At 48.7% G+C, this 21,569-nt stretch overlaps 1 protein-coding gene and 1 non-coding gene across 17 annotated transcripts in view; both read right to left on the bottom strand.

Moving 5' to 3' along the window:
* The window catches only part of BRD4 (bromodomain containing 4), a 248,487-nt gene that overhangs the window by 15,508 nt on the left and 211,410 nt on the right, over window positions 1-21,569 (bottom strand). For 13 of the 16 annotated variants that reach the window (XM_038378569.2, XM_038378573.2, XM_038378575.2 and 10 more), the window contains 2 exons: window positions 20,649-20,871; window positions 18,811-20,229 (listed from right to left, as the gene is read on the bottom strand). The exons of 2 other annotated variants lie outside the window; for them this stretch is intronic. In XM_038378569.2, the coding sequence (XP_038234497.1) occupies window positions 20,161-20,229; window positions 20,649-20,871 (292 nt within the window). In that variant the 3' untranslated portion in view covers window positions 18,811-20,160. Of the gene's footprint in view, window positions 1-18,810; window positions 20,230-20,648; window positions 20,872-21,569 lie in introns of those variants that run through there. One more of the 16 variants, XM_043506260.1, reaches the window with a different exon arrangement.
* On the bottom strand, window positions 6,884-6,956 carry TRNAK-UUU. Its single transcript has one exon. It is a non-coding gene; the product is annotated as a tRNA-Lys (tRNA).

The raw sequence follows: 21,569 nt of genomic DNA, 5'->3' as shown, positions 1-21,569 counted from the left end.
AGGACAGGATTGTATCCTAACAGCCCAGTAGCACCTTATTTCAATGTGACTAGTTTGGAATGTAAGGATGTGGCCATACGATTCCCAGCTTATGGCTGGTTTCAGAGTAGCAGCCGTGTTAGTCTGTATTTGCAAAAAGAAAAGGAGGACTTGTGGCACCTTAGAGACTAACAAATTTATTTGAGCATAAGCTTTTGTGAGCTACAGCTCACTTCATTGGATGAAGCTCACGAAAGCTTATGCTCAAATAAATTTGTTAGTCTCTAAAGTGCCACAAGTACTCCTTTTCTTTCAGCTTATGGCTGTTTCTGCTGTTTAGCCAAAGGCCTAGCCTAAGAACAGGGCCTCAGATTGTCACAGTGAGAAAAGGCTCTATACAGGCAGACAGTGATTTTGATTCTTTCTTTTATACCTCTAGAACTAGCTAAATGATAAACATATACCTAAATTCTTAAAGTATAGGCCTTTACAGACAGGCCTGAATATCTATATCCTAACATCCTTGTGCTGGGGGTTTGGTGGAGGAGAATGTTTGACCCTAGTTTCCTCGTGCAGTGGAACCAGAGGTCTGGGCAAGTTGCTGCCAATATGGTGCCCAAGGAGCCCAGCATGGTCATATGGGGGGTGGGGGCAGATGGGAGAGAGTGTGGGACCCAGGACTGATGCCACCATTCCTGATGTGGGCAAGGATCTTTGTCAGAGCATGGGTTCCTGCAATGATGCGGAGGGGAACCCCAGACTGATTGAATGCCTCCTTCATTCTCCTCAATGTCTTCCAATGTGGGGGGCAGTAGAAAAGGGCAGAGAGTCCTGTGGTACTGGGAAGCAATGGCAATCCAGAGACTGGGGCCTCAATACCTAGAGTTGTTTGGTACCCATAAGCAGTGGGGATTCCGGCTTGTTAAACACCAACAAGTCTCTGGAGTAACAGAATTCCTACATATGGCCTGCCAAAGAGGGCACCAGGTGCTGGCCCAATGCTCCACTTGCATGCTGCGGCCACAGCACTGGTTCCTCTCCACCTGGCCCAGCTCCCCACACCCCCTGCTCTTCTCGGCTGGCGGGCCCAGGGCTGCCTTCTCCCTGTCTCCTCCCCCCCTCCCACTTGCTGCTCTCAGCCAGCCGGCCGCCAGCTGAGGCTCCTGCCAGCGACAGGGGTGGAGAGAAGCCCTCAGCCACTGCGGCTCCACTCCAGCCCTGCCCCACCTCCTCCCGCCAGAGGCTCGTATCGCTTGGTGGAGTGAGTGGGAGGGCCGAGAGGGGGAGGCTCAGCTGCGGGCCCAGGGGTTTCTGGCTGCTGCATGCTGCAGACAGCTGGGCTCCCCCGTGGCACGGCCCCTGCCTTCTCCTGGGCTCTCAGGCCCCTGCCAGACCTGGGGCAGCGCTGGTGGGAGAGTGCTGAGCATGCAGCTCCCCCGCCTCGCCATTATTCAAATGCAGAGGCTGGGGAGCATGGGGGTCCCAGACCATGCTGGGCAGGAGACGGCACCAGCACCCAATGGATGGACACCCCGACCAGTGGGCGCTCCTGGCTCCAGGAAGCCCCATCAGCCTGGGCCCTGCACAGCAACTGAAGTCCTTTCATCCCATCCCTCCACCAGCGCCTCTGGGGGAGATCCAGTGCCCCCTGCCCCATCCCCCCACAAGCGTCCCTGTTCTAGGGAGGGACGTGGATCTGGTCCAGTTCAGGGGGTTTGGACTGGGGCGAGATGTAGGTCACATCCCGTTTGGTCTGGGGAGGGACGCAGGTTGGGACCAGTTTGGTCTGGGGAGGGATGGGGGTCTGGTCCGGTTTGGAGGGTTATCATAGAATCTCAGGGTTGGAAGGGACCTCAGGAGGTCATCTAGTCCAACCCCTTGCTCAAAGCAGGACCAGTCCCCAAAAGGGTTGGCCTGGTCTTTTGGGGGCACAGCTGGTCCTGATCCTAGTCTTTGTGCCTCTCTGCCTTGGGGGAAGGACTAGCAAGACTAGTATGAATAATGACACTAAATAAAATGTATTAAAGTTTTTCATATTTTTTATTTTTAAAACATTTTAAATTTGCCCCAATTTCATACAAAAATGTAATTCAAGCCCTGGTAGTTCATATGAGAAATGTGAAGGATGAGATAGTGGGAGTAGCACATAGCTGGTGTTACAGCCAGCTTTGGCTTTTGTTAGCTGTTTTTACACACACACACACACACACACACACACACACACACACACACACACACTCCAGGGCTCCCTGGATCCAGGTCACTTTCCCCACGTGGGCCGGGCTGTGAGGCATCAGGAGCTGCTGCTCTCGTGCCCTCTCCATATGCAGCCCAGACAGGGAAAGTGACCTGGATGTATGGAGCCTTGATATTGTTCCTCACTCCCCCCTCATAGCTTCCTAGGGGTTTGCAGGGCAGAGGAGCAGCAGTCCTGTACTGACAACTAGCGCTAACTGGAACCACTAAACTAACTGCAAGAACATGCCGAGATGCACACAAGACGGACACGCTACAGCTCCATCTCCAGCCGAGGCAGTAGAGAAGGAATTGAGAGTAGGTCACCCACACAGCTCTATATACACTTGGTGTGGTTGCATAGAGTGCTCATGGAGGGTGACAGCTCTTGTAAATGCCAGCATGGGACCTAGCGGCTGGTGTCATGGTGTTACTCCATGACCATGACATCACTAACCCCTGGGGTTCAAAAATCAAGAACTAGGCCCCCAAAATCCTGAGATTTTAATCATAATCACTGTGGGGGCTTGTTCTTCAAGGACCAGTTTCTGAGCCTTTCAGGGGAGTGAGGGCATTTTCCAGATTCCCTCTGCAACTACAAGTGCCAGAAAAAAAACCTGTTACTGGCCTTTCCATAACTGTTGTTCTTTGAAATGTGTTTCTCATGTTCATTCCACATTAGGTGTGTGCACATTGCAGGTACTGTCACCACAAACTTCACCCTCAGTGGTATCCGTCAGGCTGATTCTAGCAACCCCTGGTGCTACACACTTATGCGCTGGTATAAAGGGCACAGCCAGCCTCACACCCTCTCATCCTTGTTGCCAGCTAACTCTAACACAGAGGCAGGAGGGTGAGTCATGGAATGGACATGAGCAACACATCTCAAAAAACAACAGTTACATAATGGTTAGTAACCATTTTTTTATTCGAGTGCTTGATCATGTCCAGTCCATGTTAGGTGACTCACAAGCGGAACCCAAGGAAGTGGACTTGGAGTTCATGGACATGCCGACTGCAACACTGCTCTTCCGAACCTGGTATCATCTGAAGCCTGGTGGGCGATGATGTAGTGGGAGGAGAAAGTATGCACTGATGACCAGGTCGCAGCCCTGCAGATGTCTTGGATCAGGACCTGTGCAAGAAATGCCACTGATGAGGCCTGAGCTCTCATCAAACTGGCGGTCAAGATAGCAGGAGGTGGGAAGCCCACCTGCTTGTAGCATGCATGAATATAGGAGGTTATCCAAGATGAGATTCTCTGGGCTGAAACCGGTAGGCCTTTCATCCTATCTGCTATTGCCACAAAGAGTTGCATGGATTTATGGAATGGCTGTAGAAGGCTGGGGCACATCTAATGTCCAACAAGTAAAGACACTGCTCCTCTGAATTTCTGTGCAGTTTCGGGAAGAAAACTGGCAGAAAATAGCCTGGTTATTGTGGAACTGCGAGACCACCTTCAGAAGAAATGCTGCATGGGGTACTTTGTCCTTGAACACCATGTTTGGTGGTTCTGACGTAAGGGTCCTGATTTCCGAGACCCTTCTGGCCGAGGTAATTGCCACCAGGAAGGTGACCTTCCAGGAGAGGTATAGCAGAGGACTCAATGCTAGCAGTTCAAAGGGAGGACCTGAGAGCCTTGACAAGATCAGGTTTAGGTCCCATGGTGGAATTGTTTTGCAAATTTGAGAGTAAAGTCTTTTTAACCCTTTAAGGAAGCAAATGGACATCTCATGTGAGAAGACCGACCTACCGCTCACTGGAGGGTGGAAGGCCAAGATCACTGCTAAGTGTAACTTGATGAAAGCGAGGGCCAGACCTTGCTGTTTCAGATGGAGCAGGTATTCCAGCACAGACTGGAGGGAAGACCGAGTCAGCAAAAGGACTTGTTGAGAAGACCATACTGAGAAATGCTTCGACTTGGCCAGGTAAATAGCTCTAGTAGACGGCTTCCTACTACCTAGCAAAACCTGGTGGACTTGCTCTGAACAGGCCTGTTCCTCCGGGTTCAACCATGGAGCTTCCACATGGTGGAGTAAGCAGCTGTGATCTTGTCACAGCAGGTCCGGGAGGGGTGGGAGTGGCAGCGAGGGTGCTACTGTCAAGTCGAGTAGTATGTCAACCCAGCGTTGGTGCAGCTGTAACAATAACCCATACCTTGTCCCACTTGACTTTCAGAAAGAACTTGTGCACCAGAGGAACTGGAGGAAACGCATAGAATAGGAACCTGTCTGTGGAAGCAGGAAGACATCTGAGAAGGTGCCCTGGCTGTGTCTGCGCAGTGAGCAAAACTGTTGACATTTCTTGTTTTGCCTGGTTGCTAACAGGTCTATCTGGGGAAACCCCCAACCTCTGGAAGATGTATCTGGTCACTTCTGGGTGAAGGGACAACTCGTGGTGAGAGGAGAAAGATCTACTGAGGTGATTGGCCAGGACGTTCCAGGATCAGAAGATGGGAAGCTTCAAGGTGGATGGAGTGCTTCACGCAGAAGTTCCACAGACAGATAGACTCTTAGCACAGGGTGGAGGAGCATGCTCTTCCCTGCTTGCTGATGTGGAACATGGCTGCCGTATTGTCAGTAAGCACTCATACTACTTTGCCCATGATCTGGAGAAGGAACGCTTGGCAAGCTAAAAGGACTTGTTAAGGTTCCTTCCCCACTCTGAATTCTAGGGTATGGATGTGGGGACCTGCATGAAAGACCCCCTAAGCTTATTCTTACCAGCTTAGGTTAAAAACTTCCCCAAGGTACAAACTTTGCCTTGTCCTTGAACCATATGCTGCCACCACCAAACATTTTAAACAAAGAACAGAGAAAGAGACCACTTGGAGACATCTTCCCCCAAAATATCCCCCCAAACCCTACACCCCCTTTTCTGGGGAAGGCTTAATAAGAATCCTCACCAATCTGTACAGGTGAACACAGACCCAAACCCTTGGATCTTAAGAACAATGAAAAATCAATCAGGTTCTTAAAAGAAGAATTTTAATTAAAGAAAAGGTAAAAGAATCACCTCTGTAAAATCAGGATGGTAAATACCTTACAAGGTAATTAGATTCAAAACATAGAGAATCCCTCGAGACAAAACCTTAAGTTACAAAAAGACACAAAACCAGGAATATACATTCCCTCCAGCACAGCTTATTTTACCAGCCATTAAACAAAAGAAAATCTAATGCATTTCTAGCTAGATTACTTACTAATTCACAGAAGTTCTGAGGCTGCATTCCTGATCTGTTCCCGGCAAAAGCATTACACAGACAGACGAACCCTTTGTTTCGCCCCCAGATTTGAAAGTATCTTGTCTCCTCATTGGTCATTTGGGTCAGGTGCCAGCTAGGTTACCGTAGCTTCTTAACTCTTTACCGGTGAAAGGGTTTTGTCTCTGGCCAGGAGGGATTTTATAGCACTGGATATAGAAAGGTGGTTACCCTTCCCTTTATATTTATGACAGGACCGCTCTGAGTTCTCTGATGTTTATGTGTCAGGAAAGCTCTTCATAGAATATCAAGGTTGGAAGGGACCTCAGGAGGTCATCTAGTCCAACCCCCTGCTCAAAGCAGGACCAATCCCCAGTGTTTATAAATGATCTGGAGGATGGTGTGGATTGCACTCTCAGCAAATTTGCGGATGATACTAAACTGGGAGGAGTGGTAGATACGCTGGAGGGGAGGGATAGGATACAGAAGGACCTAGACAAATTGGAAGATTGGGCCAAAAGAAATCTAATGAGGTTCAATAAGGATAAGTGCAGGGTCCTGCACTTAGGATGGAAGAATCCAATGCACCGCTACAGACTAGGGACCGAATGGCTCGGCAGCAGTTCTGCGGAAAAGGACCTAGGGGTGACAGTGGACGAGAAGCTGGATATGAGTCAGCAGTGTGCCCTTGTTGCCAAGAAGGCCAATGGCATTTTGGGATGTATAAGTAGGGGCATAGCGAGCAGATCGAGGGACGTGATCGTTCCCCTCTATTCGACACTGGTGAGGCCTCATCTGGAGTACTGTGTCCAGTTTTGGGCCCCACACTACAAGAAGGATGTGGATAAATTGGAAAGAGTACAGCGAAGGGCAACAAAAATGATTAGGGGTCTAGAGCACATGACTTACGAGGAGAGGCTGAGGGAGCTGGGATTGTTTAGTCTGCAGAAGAGAAGAATGAGGGGGGATTTGATAGCTGCTTTCAACTACCTGAAAGGGGGTTTCAAAGAGGATGGCTCTAGACTGTTCTCAATGGTAGCAGATGACAGAACGAGGAGTAATGGTCTCAAGTTGCAATGGGGGAGGTTTAGATTGGATATTAGGAAAAACTTTTTCACTAAGAGGGTGGTGAAACACTGGAATGCGTTGCCTAGGGAGGCGGTAGAATCTCCTTCCTTGGAGGTTTTTAAGGTCAGGCTTGACAAAGCCCTGGCTAGGATGATTTAACTGGGACTTGGTCCTGCTTTGAGCAGGGGGTTGGACTAGATGACCTTCTGGGGTCCCTTCCAACCCTGATATTCTATGATTCTATGATTCTATGTTTGCCCCAGATCCCTAAATGGCCCCCTCAAGATTGAACTCCCAATCCTGAGTTTAGCAGGCCAATGCTCAAACCACTGAGCTATCCCTCCCCTGCAATAGTAACATCAAAGAGTACTATATCTAAGATCTTGATGACTAGTTCCTCACCTGACCAGGGACTTGAACACTGGACCCTCAGATTAAAAGTCTGATGCTCTATCAACTGAGCTAGCCAGGCTCTTCCTGAGACCACAGGCCCTGGGTCCTGAGGTGAGCTTCCCAACCTAGATCAGATGCGTCCAATATTAAAGACACTGAAGGCTGCGGGGGTAACAAAGGGAACGCCTGCAGTTACTGACTGCAGGTCCTTCCACCAGTAAAGGGAGGTGAAGACTAGGGTAGGAACTGTAAGCACTGAGTCCAAGTGGATTTGGTGAGCACACCGAGGCCAACCAAGTCTGCAGGGGTCTGCGGTGGAGCCTTGAGTGACGTACCACCTAAGTGCATGTGACCATGTGTTCCAAAAGTTTGAGGCAGAACCAGGCTGTCGAGATGGGGTGAGCTTGACCTTGGATATCAAGAGCCGATGTTGTCCAGAATCAAGCCTCTGGAAGGGAGGCTTTGGCCTGGGTCAAGTCGAGAACTGCCCAAATAAACTCTATTCTCTGGACTGGAGTGAATGTTGACTTTTGCTTGTTTATCAACAGGCCCAGTGCTCAGAAGGGCCAGGCTGATGCTGTTCTTCTCTTGAGCCATTGAATGTCCCTTGATTAGCCAGTCGTTGAGGTATGGGTAGACAAAGGCCTCTACCATCACCATGCATTTCGTAGAAATCCAAGGGGCTGCAGACGGACCAAAGGGGAGGATGGTGAACTGATAACGGGTCTGGTTTATGATAAACCTGAGGAACCTTCTGTGGACTCGGAAGATGACAACGTGGAAATATGCATCTTTCAAGTCGAGGCCGGTCCCCTGGATCCAGGGAGGAAAAGATGGAGGCCAAGGAGACCATGCAGAACCTCAGTTTCATGAGATAACTGTTGAGGTGACGCAGGTCCAGGATGGGTCAAAGATGCCCTTTGGCCTTCAGGATTAGGAAATATCTGGAGTAAAACCCCTTCCCTCTCAAATTCTGGGGCACCTCCTCCACAGCTCCTACCTGTAGGAAGGCTTGTACCTCTTGGGCTAAAAGTTGCTCATGGGATGGGTCCCTTAAGAGGGATGGGTAGGAGCACATTGAAGGGTGTAACTGTCCGCCACGATACTCAGCACCCAGCAATCCGAGGTGACGAGGGACCATGCCGGGCTGAAGTAGGAGAGTTGGTCCAAAAACAAAAATGGGGAGGGGGAGCAGGATCTGAGACACGAACGGATAAATAGTGCCCTCAGGCACACCTTCAAAAGCTCTTTTTGGGGCATCCTGGGTATCTGTGTGACCCCAGTAGTGTGGCTGAGGTGGATTGGGGTGGTTGCCTATGCCTCTAACCCCTGCTCCTTTTCTCGAACAGGATCTGACGCAGTAGTGGAGTTGAGAAGCGGGCTGGTTGCTGGGGCCTGAAATGCTTCCTCGAAGTAGCCGGGGAGTAGAGGCCCAGGGATCTGAGAGTGGCCCTGGAGTCCTTCAGACCATGGAGCTCTGTGTCCATTTTGCTCTGAGGGAGGTACCCTCAAATGGGAGGTTCTGGATAGACTGTTGGAGCTCCAGTGTAGCCCCGAGGGTTGAAGCCAGGAGCATCGCCTCACAAACACTGCGGAAGCCATCGTTCTGGCTGCTGGGTCAGCTGCATCTAGAGCTGCTTGGAGTGAGTCTCTGGCTACAATTTTCTCCTCCTCTACCAGGATGGAAAACTCTTGCCTGGACTCCTAAGGCAGTGAGTCCTGAAACTTGGTCATAGAGTCCCGCATATTGTAATCATACCTCCCAGACAGAGCTTGTTGGTGGGGAGAGATAGCTCAGTGGTTTGAACATTAGCCTGCTAAACCCAGGATTGGGAGTTCAATCCTTGAGGGGGCCATTTAGGGATCTGGGGCAAAAATTGGGGATTGGTCCCCATTTGAGCAGGGGGTTGGAGTAGATGACCTCCTGAGGTCCCTTCCAATCCTGATATTCTATGAAATACAAAGCTGTAACCCAGCCAGTGAATACATTTTTCTGCTGAACAAGTCTAGCTTCCTTAAGTTCTTCTGCTGCCTGCCTGGTCTTGCCTGTCCCTCTCATTGGCTGCTGTGACCACAAGGGACCCAGGAGGAGGGTCAGAATACAAGTATTCGTACCCTTTGGCTGACACGGAGTATTTCTTTTCTGCCTTCTTTGAAGTAGGAAGGAGAGAAGATGGGGTGTGTCACCACATGGACCTAACCAGACCCATAACAGCCTCATTAATGAGTAGGACAACCTTGGATGGGACTGCTGTGGCCAAAATGTCAACAAGGCTATGTGCTAACTCCTTGAGTACCTCCACCTCCTGCCCCATGTTAGCAGCCATCCTTTTTAGAAGCTCCTGATGGGTTCTAAAGTCATCTTGTGGAACCAAGCAGCTTGGTCCCAAGACAGCTTCATCTGGGGAGGAGGAAGAGGCCTGACCCAGTAGGGGGGGGAGGTCCTCTTCTTTGGCCCCAATTATGTTCCCCAGGCCCATTTCTTGTGTGCTGGTAATGGATTCAGTACCAGGGTCTGGGTCAGGTGCAGAATGGTGAGGTGGAGGGGCCCTGCTCTTAGACACAAGCAAATAGGAATGGTTGGACGGTGGTCCTGGTACTGGGGGGGAAAGCCCCACAGATTCCAGAATGGCCACTGGATCTGCATTGGCCATTGTCCTCCAGGCCAGATGCCAGTGAGTGGACCTACACCAGGATCCAGAGGGATGTAGGATGGGTAGTGGCAGCGGCTCTTAGGCTGGGTGCAGGGCTCGATCTCCAACTCCAATGAAGAGCTTTCCTGAGGTACTCCCTTACTTCTGCTGGTCAGTGATGAGGGTCTGGGGATTGGTGCTGGATCAGGGAAGACCTTGTCGACGACAGGAAAACCAGTTTGCCTGTGGTCAGTACTGAGGCCCCTGGTGCCAGGTAAGAGCTCGAAGCCCCATGCTCCCTTCTGCTTGTCACACTTACGGAAGCCAATGGTTGTCCCACTGGCGGTACTGGGAGGGACAGTAGGTCCCTTGCCACTGCAAAGGCCTCCAGGGTGGAAGGCACCACAATCCTGCTGGAGTCACAATGACTCCCCGACATCGATGGGTGATCCCACTCCAGAGTCAACAGCACCTATGGGCAGGGTGGAGTGGATGGTGCCACTGGGGCACCGGAGGTGGAGGAGTGGCCTGACATGGATCACACTCCACTGCACTCCCCGTGTTTGTCCTTTCTTGGGACTGGGGAGTGTCCCCTCTCAGACCATTGTTTTTTGTGTTTCTTTCTTGTCACTGGAGATCATAGAATCATAGAATATCAGGGTTGGAAGGGACCTCAGGAAGTCATCTAGTCCAACCCCCTGCTCAAAGCAGGACCAATCCCCAATTTTTGCCCCAGATCCCTAAACGGCCCTCTCAAGGATTGAACTCACAGCCCTGAGTTTAGCAGGCCAATGCTCAAACCACTGAGCTATCCCTCCCCTCAATGGGAGAACAGTACCAAGAAACATGCTGTGCTGGAGGGGCACTTCGCACTGAAACCGAGGAGCGCGGTGCCAAATCGAACTGGCTTGGCTCAGATGCTGGTCTAAGTGCGACTTCCATTAGGATAGTCCTTAGTCTAGCCTCCCTGTTTTTCTTTGTACGAGGCTTAAATTCTCAACAGATTTGACAACGTTGTCATATATGAGCCTCTCCCAGACGCTTCAGACAGCTGGAGTGTGGGTCACTCACCAGCACAGAGTTGATGCAGGGGCGCAGGGTTTGAAGCTGGAGGACAAGGACATACCCAGTCCCAGGGGCAAAGGGAGCCCCTCTATGCTAAGAGAGGGGGCTCTATCTACACTAATGCTATTTACATTACTACTAAAATGAAGACTAATAAACTAAGCTGAAGAGCAACCACTGAATCACACCTTGCTGAAGCAAGTGTTCCAGTGACGGTCACGGGGTAAGAAGGAACTGAGAAGGTGCAGGGCTGGCAGTGCCCCTTATAATGGCACATAAATGAGGCGTGTGGCACCAAAAGGTACGAGAGCCGGCCTGACTGATATCACTATGGAGAAGTTTCTGGCAACGGTGCACATACCTAATGTAGACTGGACATGAGTAATCACTTGAAGAACTTGCTTTTCATATTTAAATGAAATCTGTGATTCACCCATAATCCCCTGACTCTGGAAGCTGGGTCTTTATGGCAGAAGGAATACAAGGCACTATCAAGATCTTGAGAAATGATGAGGGGGTTGCTAATAAAATGGTGCCTGAGTCAGGAGGTGAAGTTAGGCAAATTGGTTATTGTCAACTTCGTTAGGCAAATTAGACCTTTTCTGGGAGGTTAGGGACTCCCTGTCAGAGCCAGAGACCTAGTAGGAGCTATCCGTAACTGCTTGGCACAGAAACAGTTGAGACAAGTGAGTGCTATACAAGTAGTTGCAGGCAGACACAGCCCAAGTACAGCTGAACCTGTGGGCAAGAGGTGTAGGGGGTAAATTAGGAAAAGCAGCTCAGAAGGTCCATTGATAGCCAAGACCACAGAACCCTGGAAGATGTGAAGTCTATTTCTGACTCTGCAATAAGTATCTGATGGCTCCTTACAGTATTTAGGTGGGGACAATTAATTCATATAATCATCTAATGTGCTATTGGGATGACCAGCCTTTGGACTAATAAAGGTACTTTCAGTTAAAGTGTAGACCAGGGGTGGGCAAGCTTTTTGGCCCGAGGGCCACATCAGGGAATAGAAATTGTATGGCGGGCCAAAAATGCTCACAAAATTGGGGTTGGGGTGTGCAAGGGGGTGCAGGCTTGGGGTGGGGCTGGGGATGAGGAGTTTGGATTGTAGGAGGGTGCTCTGGGCTGGGATCGAGGGGTTTGAAGAGCAGAAGGGGTATCAGGGCTAGGGAAGGGTCGGGGCATGGGGAGAGGCTCAGGGGTGCAGGCTCTGAGTGGCACTTACCTCAAGTGTGGTGCAGCCCCCAACCCAGTGTCCCGGCCAGAGCGGGCCGTAGTTTGCCTACCAGTGGTGTAGACTCATTGAACCTTATGGGGAAGGGATAAAGATTCCCAACAATGGCAAATACCAACTATCGCCCAAGTTGGTCACGTGCTATTTACACTGGCCCTCAGCAGCTGAAGGGACTCAGCTGGGCCATGCAGCTCAGTGCTTGGAAGCAGAAGGAATTTCAGATCGAGATTCCGGGCTCTGCAGGTCATGGCCTTTGGCTGGACAAAGGCAATGGAGGGAGTCGCCGAGCTGGACTGTTATTCAAAGGGGACTCAGCGGTGGTGAAAGTTGTGCAATAGGGCCCATGATCCCTCAAAACAACATCAAATAAAATGGAAGACTAAAAATCAAGCTGTCAAATGTTTAGAGATCTGTGTCATGGTGGCCAAACCGGGTGATCACATCAGGGAAGTGCTGTCTGGGATTAAAGCCTATGAAGCCTATGTGCCTGATGTTTGTGCCCCTCCCCCTCGCCCCACCCCAGGCCTGAGGAATCTCATCCCTGGGTGGTATTGGAACCCAGGGGAGTGATAGCTGGCACACACCAGGGGGCAGTTTTCAAGGGCAGGAATAGTCCGATGTCTGTTTAGATCGGGGTGGGCAAACTTTTTGGCCTGAGGACCACATCTGGGTATGGAAATTGTATGGTGGGCCATGAATGCTCATAAAATTGGGGGTTGGGGTGCGAGCTTCAATGGTGGGGCTGGGGTGCAGGAGTTTGCCCTGGGCTGGGAGGGGATCGGGGTGCAGGCTCCAGACGGTGCTTACCCCAAGTAGCTCCCAGAAGCAGTGGCATGTCCTCCCTCCAGCTCCTATGTGGAGCCACGGCCAGGCGACTGCGTAATGCCCCGTCCACAGGCACTGCTCCTACAGCTCCCATTGGCTGCAGTTGCCTGCCAATGGGAACTGCAAGCACAATGTGCAGAATCCTCTGGCTGCCCCTACACATAGGAGGCCGAGGGGGACATGTGCCTGCGTCCGGGAGCCACATGGAGCCCCAGCATGCATAAAGTGAGGCAAGCCCTCGACCCCGCTCCCCAACTGGGGCAGGGTAAGCCCCAGACCACGCTCCCTGGCTGGAGCTTGAGGGCCGGATGCAGCCCCTGGGCCATAGTTTGCCCACCCCTGGTTTAGATGCATTTTTCTGTCAATCAAGCTGATGCAGAAGGCCCCCCCGCCCCCAGTGCTGGGGATGATTCTCACTGCAAACTGCCATGGGGACATTTCATAGAATATCAGGGGTGGAAGGGACCTCAAGAGGTCATCTAGTCCAATCCCCTGCTCAAAGCAGGACCAATCCCCAATTTTTGCCCCAGATCCTTAAATGGCCCCCTCAAGGATTGAACTCCCAACCCCGGGTTTAGCAGGCCAATGCTCAAACCACTGAGCTATCCCTCCCCGTTTCAAAGTGAAAGGAGGCTCTAGGATCTTGTGCAATGACTTCTCCTGCTGTGTTCACCACCAAACGCCCTTTGGCCCAGGGAAATGTCCACAGGCCCATTTTCCAGAGGGGGAAACAGAGACACAGGCAGCATAAGTGACTTGGAAAAGGTTACACAGAAAATGCAGGGCAGAGTGGGGAACAGAGCTCTGTTCTTGATGGTCCGAGCCAAGAGAGCCTCATACAACGGACTTCAAATCACTGACTTCAGGCCACCATACAATGAAACTAACAATTCTCACCCACCTTTGTGAAAGGCTTTGAGATCTGTAGACAACAGCATGCTGTGCAAGTGCAATGGACCGGTCTTAGCCACATTCTCAGACATTAAGCCCAGAGAAGGTCAGTAACATGGTAGGGAGGTCACGTGGCCGCACTGGGTGGCCTCAGCTGTGGAGCCATGAGAACTGGGCTCTAGTCTTGGGGGGGGGGACACTCATTTGGTATTTTCCTTCTCAATGTTCCCAGTGAAGAGAGCTGTGTGACTCTTTGGGGGGTGCTGCCATTGACATCAGCAGGGCCAGGGATTGCACCCTTGGTCAGGTATTCAACAACCACAATGTAGTTGCATACAATATCCCACCATTTCCAAAACACAAGCACTTAGAGTAAGGAACAGAGTCTTTCAGGACAGCAGAAAGCTTGCACTGCCCATGTGAGGGGGATGGTCATAATTCTATCCACACTTAAGATCTTAGGTGCTGTTAGGATATAAATATTCAGGCCTGTCTGTAAAGGCCTATACTCTTAAGAATTTAGGTGCATTTTTTTCACGTAGCTAGTTATAGAGGTATAAAAGAAAGAATCAAATCACTGTCTGCTGGTGTAAGAGCCTTCTCTCACTGTGACAGTCTGAGACCTTGTTCTTAGGCTAAGGCCTTTGGCTAAGCAGCAGAGGCAGCCATAAACTGGGAAGCGACCGATCATCTCCTCACATTCCAAACTAGTCACATTGAAATAAGGTGCTACTGGGCTGTTAGGATACAATCCTGTCCTGATAATGCCCATCGCCTCCAGAGAAAGGGAAGTGCCTAGAAGGTGTAAAAGGAAACTTAGTTTGATAGCATCCTGTCTGGCAAGAACTCACTTATCAATAGCTGGGATGTGAAATCCTCATTTTTGTGTTGTTCTATCATTGCAGTCCACATTTCCCTATTGTCTGTCTGTATAATCTCTGTCTGGTTTTGGGACTGTTTCTGTCTGCTGCATAATAAACTTTGCTGGGTGTAAACCAATTAAGGTGGTGGGATATAATTGGTTAAATAATCATGTGACAATATGTTAGGATTGGTTAGTTAAATTTCAGTAAAATGATTGGTTAAGGTATAGCTAAGCTGAACTCAAATTTTATTATATAGTCTGCAAAAAGAAAAGGAGTACTTGTGGCATCTTAGAGACTTGTTAGTCTGTAAGGTGTCACAAGTACTCCTTTTCTTTTTGTGGATACAGACTAACACAGCTGCTACTCTGAAACCTGTCATTATATAGTCTGCAGTCATTCAGGAAGTAAGGGCGGGGAATGGGAACAGGGAATGGGGGTGGGGAAATTGGAATCATGTTTTGCTAAGGGCAGGAATGGGAACAGGGACACAGGTAAGGCTCTGTGGTGTCAGAGCTGGGAAGGGGGACACTAAGGAAGGAAACTGGAATCATGCTTGCTGGAAGTTCACCCCAATAAACATCTAATTGTTTACACCTTTGGACTTTGGGTATTGTTGCTCTCTTTTCACGCAAGGACCAGGGAAGTAGGTGGGTGAAGGAATAAGCCCTCTAACAGGTGCCAGTTTGTGACATCTTACAGGAGTGACATTTTCAGAGGGGGTACCTGGCACTTTCATGGAACCAGGCTCCTTCAAGGGGTCGCCTGTTGGGCCCCCAAAAGCATTCATCACTGTGAAGACTCTTGGCCAGTGCATTGTTGATAACCATGTGGCAGCAAACAGGTTAGAATAGCCAGCACTATCCGTTGCCTTGCTTTAAGTGCTGGTGTTTTATCAATGAGGTCAGTGTACTGTTGCACTGTAGCCACAATAGCTGATTTTTGGAATATAAAACGCAATGATTAAGGTGTCGATCCTGCAATAAGCCCTTTATGGAACTGGGGCCCAAACACTATCGCAGTCTTGGGGGAATCTAGTCTCAATGCAGAAAAAGAGATAAAATTTCAGACAAAGTAGTTTTAGCTTTATATTCAGTACAAATGTTTATTTTTGCAATGAGAACTGCACAAAAAAACCTTTAGTATATAAGTGAAAACTCTATGAATTCCCTTCTACAAATGTCTAAAGTGTTTAATACAAGTCTCAAATTCACTGACAGAATTATTTGCCAAGCGTTCCGTGCAAAAAGTACAGTGGGATTGTACGTTTCTCTTATTCTTTTGTACAGGATTAAGGAGAAGGAGAAAATAACCAGGATTACATCATTTAGACTAGACTTCTATAGCAAGAAGAGGCATTCTAATGTCCATAACTGTTAAATCATACACAATGGGATGGGGTGGGGAAATTAAATAGTGTATCATCTGAATTACAACCCAATTATAAACACACATAGTAAAACAGGAAAAAACCCATGAGAATAGCAAAAAACAAACAAACAAAAACAAAACAAAACCACCTTTGGCAGAAAAAAACTGAAGGAACCATTTCTCCAGCTAAAGATACCACATTATGGTCATCATTCGGCAATGTAAAAACAAACAAAAAATGCACAGAAGAGAACAAGAAGTGTACAGCTTAAAAAAATATTTAAAGTTACAGAGTATGTAGGTGCAACCTGTAAACGTTTCCAGATATTTGCAAACAATACAGAGGCGAGCAAGAAAGGGAAAGAAAGACTACTGGATTAACCCACCAGTCTAAAAAATGCTACCGCTACTCCGAATTATTAACTACTGATGATAAAGGTTTGGCAAATTTCAAATGCAAAAAAGGGTTGAACATTAAAAAAAGGACTAATATCGCTATTGACTAGATACAGGGGGATTTGTTCTTTGCATACATATAAATTATATAATATTTGTTTTCTTTATTTTACAACCTAGGGTGCTCTCTTAGAAGTTCCAGCACTTCCAATTGGTTTGTTTTTCTTGTTTGCAATGTGGTGGATTTTATGTACAATTGTGATGAGTGTGTGTGTGGTCACTCTTACAGCGGATGTGCACTTAAAAATACCCGGAAACCCTGAGCTTAAAATTAAAGGAGGGAGGAGATGATCACCCAAAGTGCTTTCGTAAGAAGAGGAGAGAGCTTGGAAAGAGGAATACTGCCCAAGAAGGGTGAGAGATGGAAGCAGCTCGCCCCATGGCTCTGCGCGAGGTTCAAGAAACGTTGTTGGAAGAGGTTAGAGGAGAAGCCAACGGTTCAGATTTCCCCCACTACAATCTTACACAATGCACAACCGAAAAAAAGATTGAAATCCAGAGGTAATTTACAAACTGTAACGCAGGCTTGTTCTGGAGAGGATGCAGCTGAAGCCCTGGGAAAGGACTGTAAGAAGTGACTGTTACTAGCCCTCGGGACATGGAAATGGCACGTTCCCTACCTATCTTCGTGACTATTCCATGCCCTACAGTGCCATGAGGTTTTGCTCCTGCCAATTCTTGGGGATCAGAGTAAAATCAAGCATATCCTATTCCCCTGGCTTGGCACAGCACAGAGAATCTGCCCAAGCCAGGAGAGCCTGCCCACACTTTGCCCAACCTGAGGCCCTATCAGCCATTTGCCAGCAACATAAGGGTGGCTCCTAGTTTGCATAAAATGCCAGTTGTGTCCATTTTTATCACGGGTGGGGGGCCTTGGCTCACAAGAATACTACAAGTCCCAGCATACAATGACCTTGGCCAGGCCACTAGCATGAGCACAGGATACTGGGAACTTTCAGATTGCAGTTGTATTTTAAAGTTAAGGGCAGCCACCACTTGTTGATCCACACTGACACATCTCATCTAAACAAACCCACTGAGTTCTGAGGCTAAACTGCAGCCAGTCACTGGTCCGGCCTGGGGCTCTGCCAATCAAGGAGAACAAGGATGCTGCTCTTTTGGGTTTCTCTTTGCAACAGCAGCAGGATTAGCTGCTAATGAAGTTCCCTGGTGCAGATTCTCTCAAAGGAAATGAGGACTTTTCCACTAGCGACACCAAAGGGCTCTAATGAGATAGGCAGTTCACTGGGATGATTTCCTGAAATAGCCAACAGAAAAGTGGGGCTCTACATTCCCAAGCACAAAGAGGTCCTCACCTGATGCAGTTAATAAGCTCCCTATGATAATTGGATAGAATCAAGAACTATTCCTCACAACATCACCAGACAAATCCTGCACTCTGCTTCTCTGGGCTTGCCAGTGACTATGGCTAGCACAGTGGGGAGGCCAGAGATTAAGAGCTACAGAGATGAGGGACTTGAGTGTCCTGACCATTCTCTTGGTCCGTACAAGTTTTGATCACTGACTAGACTAGAGTCGGGAGAAGTCTGTGAGGTTTGACTAAGTGTTGTTTCATGGAGTGGGGGGTAGGGGAAGGACTTGGGCAGGTTTATGGGATGGATTTCTAGACTTTCTTGCAGCCTCCCCACTACCCCAGCCACAGCTGGCTCACACATCACTAGGTCGATCATGTTAGCTAAGAGAAACTTACTTAACAGGCTGATTTCTTTTAAACTTATTCCCCTCCCCACTGGCAGCAGAGAGCTCTAAGGGATGACAAGAAAGTAGCTTAGAAAACACTGAAGTCATCTTATGGCAGACAGTCAAACCCTACAACCTGAGGCTGCTATTTCAACGCTTGCTTGGTCACAGACAACAGCAAAGTGGAGTTTATCCATGCTAGTGCCGTCTAATCTGTCCCCTGTCCTGACTGGATCTTCCCAGGGATAGCTGCACCCAGTTCTCATACTGAACTACGTCTGGAATGTGAAGAGAAGGCCCTCCCATCCCATTGTCCATGCTCCTTCTTCCACCCTCCACATTCAAACCTCAGAAAGCGAGTATCAATGGAAGCCATCAGCTCTCAAAATGAATAGGTTGGCCAAGGCTTGGAGAATCCCAGCTCTTGCTCAGTGGGACAATCACTACCTCTGGAACTAGACAGGCTCTTGTGCTTGCTTTACATAGTGTCAGTTACGTCTGCCTCACAATCTCAGAAACTGGGAAGGGACTACGCTGGCTGTTTGAGATGCTGTGGGTGTCAGTGCTTGGTGTCCTGATGCGCCCTCTGGGTGAGAGAGGGGGGCTAACAGCAGAATGAAGCCTTCACACAAGACCAGCCTCACTACACCTTGTCCAGGATCATGTTGCTTTAGCATGGCAGCTCTCCTGGCCCTTGCTTAGGAGGGAGGATGCACACTGGCTACCTGGGACAAGCTTCCCCCCAGGATGGGGACAGGAGAGTGAGAACTCCTTCCTTTCCCCTAGAGCACAGTCAGGAGATAGGGACAAGCTTTCCTCAACAATCCTCACCCCTTTAAACATCTTCATCACAAGTAGGATTCAAAGAAATGTCAGTACGACACCATCTTTTAAAAAAAAAGAGATGAGTTTATTCCATGAGCAGTACAGACCAAATGCATATTCACCGTATTAAAGTAAAACCAATCAATTACTCCAGCGCTCGCCCCATACTGACACACCAGTATTGTACTGTATAGTGGGTATTTATGGCACATAACGTTTTAACAGTTCATAGAATAAAATTAAAAGAACACACACTGAAGGCGCATGGGAAAGCTCCCATTGCTGGTGAGTGAGATTTGATAGGTGGTGGAAGGAGCCTTTCCAAAACTGCCTCCTCCACCTGCCCTCCTCTCAGCCACTCCTTTTAGGTATAAAAACTTTTTTTTTTTTTAAACACCATATTTTTTGACATTTTAAAAAACCCAAAATGCAACTTTCTGGTTTTACAGTTAAAAATATAGGCTAAAAGTTTGAAACTGAGCAAAATATAAGCAGTGTTTTTACACCAAGTTTGGTGGCTCACCAAAATCTTCAAACAAATATATGCCAACTATAGTCACTATACAATACAGCCACGGTTAAACATTAGTAACAGGGTGGTAGCTTCCCCTGGTGTTACTGGTTTCCCCACTCCACTTTATAACAAAGAGACAATTAATACCCAGTCAAGAGTCTAGCAGTACCAAACTGCCTGGAGGAAAAAAAACAGACTGAAAGAAACTGACTTTGGTCGGTAGTCTAGCTCCAATTCCTGGACCTCCACACAATGCTAAAACAAAAACCTCACTCAAATGGCCAGTTACACTTGACACCTCCACTGTACTATTCCCTTTTTCACAAGCGAACACTTACAGAGAATGGCTCCCAGCTAAAGGCTTGTGGGAAGTTAAGTTAAAGGCAAAGCCAGTGATGAAAGGACCAGACACAGCTTGTGTATTTTCCCATCTGGACCCCAGGTCTCCCATTCTTGCCAGGATACTCCCATAGGCAGCCTCTCAGTGAAGAGCATCTTTTGCTGTCATGACACAGCATTGTTTATTCATAGACATTCTGTAACTTAGAACCTTTATGGATAGAAAAGGTGTGAAGAACATGAAGTCCTGGATATACTGTGAATACGTTTGGCATAGAGAATGTCGAGTGATCAGGGCACCCTTCCCAGCAGCTGCATGTCCAATCAAACCTAGTACATAGTTGGCTTGTCTTGGTCGGTCTTCAGTGTGTGAGGGGGGGCAAAAGTCAAACTGTAAGGCAGACTCTGCTGATCCTTCTGAGGCCTCAACTGAAAGATCTGCAATGGTCATACATGCAGAAGGCTGCAGGAACGCTCCCCCTCCCAGCCGCCGTTAACACTATGGAGAGTCAAAGATTCGCTGGGAAATTAAAGAGTCAGGAGAAGAAAACCAGGCGCTATTAGAAAAGATTCTCTTCGAATATTGCCAACAAATCGCTCTGGAAATTCATGTCGATAGTAGCTGCCATCTGAAGGGGAAGAGGAGATAGGAGAATTACAAAGGCTGAAGGATTGATGCTCACAAGAGCACATTGCAGGGATGCTGCACTTGACTCAATGAGTGGCACTGGGGCCAGGGATTTTGTTGGGCTACCTAAACTTTTTACTGGTATAATCTAGTACTTTTTCCCTAGCAAAGTGGACCTAAGTCTCCTGGCACAGTTATCTGCCAATTTGTTGAAGTTGGGAGTCTTCACTCAGTTCACCAAGGCATTAGCATTCCAGCAAAAGCACTCTGGACTGCTTGTAACCCCCGGTCAATAAACCCAGTGTGCTCTAGGACTATCAAATTACACTGCAGAGTGATGCTCCGTCACTCGGCTCATTGCCGGAACATCTGCCTCAAAGAGCCCCACATCAGAGTGCCCAATATCCCCCCGCCACTCACCGCCTCTCTGCGCCTTCGCTCCTGCTCCCGCTTTCTGGCCATCTCTCTCTGCTGATCCAGCATAGACTGAGAGGACTGTGGCTGAGAGCTCTGTGCTTGGGGCGCAGAGGCTGCAGCTGACACCTGTTGCTGCTGCTGGTGCTGCTGCTGCTGCTCCTGGCGTCTTCGGACTTCTTCCTGCACTCTGCGAGCTTGCTCCAGGGCATCCTCATCATCACGACTCCTGCCAAGACCCAAGTGTCATTAGAATGGTGAGGTGCTTTGTGCAACCACATAAGGCATGGCAGTTTCTAATACAGCTCTATGGGGGTACTGCTGGGTCCTTCTTCCACACCCAGGGCTGGCTCATCATTGCTGTGATGAAGGAATATTTGAGGAAACACCATTCTAGAGTGGGAAGGGATGTCTCAGATTTGGCTGTTTCAAACTTGTTCCTAGTGTGACCCATATCTTAGAGCTTCTCATGGATGCTTCCCCTCCCCATTGTGATCCCATAACCTTCCTGCAGGAACTCCAGCAATCACTGACATAGTGAAATCTCTGAGGAAAGGACTCAATGCATTACATTTTTAATGCAAGGTAGCAGCTGGAAATGAGGAAGAGCAGCCAGCACCATATGTCCAGCCATCTCCCCCAGCAAGCGTTCCTTGAGGATCCCAGTTGGAGAATGGGCAGCTAAGGGGTTCCTTCCTGTGGAGTTTGTTGCATAGTCAAGCCACCCATTTTGCAACACCCACACTGTGGAATGGGAAGTGCTTAGCATCGAGAGATTCTTGCTCATGTTGCTTCTTGCTTAACAGTATTGTTAGTCAGCTTAAGGAGGAGGAAACAGCAGCTTTATCCAGTGGCACACCCAGATACCTCAGTGGTATGAACTGTGAATAGAGTATGATGCTGGAGCTCTACAACTTGCACTGGCTC

This window comes from Dermochelys coriacea, chromosome 20 (genome assembly GCF_009764565.3).
Source record: "Dermochelys coriacea isolate rDerCor1 chromosome 20, rDerCor1.pri.v4, whole genome shotgun sequence".
NCBI classification, from domain to species: Eukaryota; Metazoa; Chordata; order Testudines; family Dermochelyidae; genus Dermochelys; species Dermochelys coriacea.
This window is presented reverse-complemented; position numbering and strand designations above follow the sequence as displayed.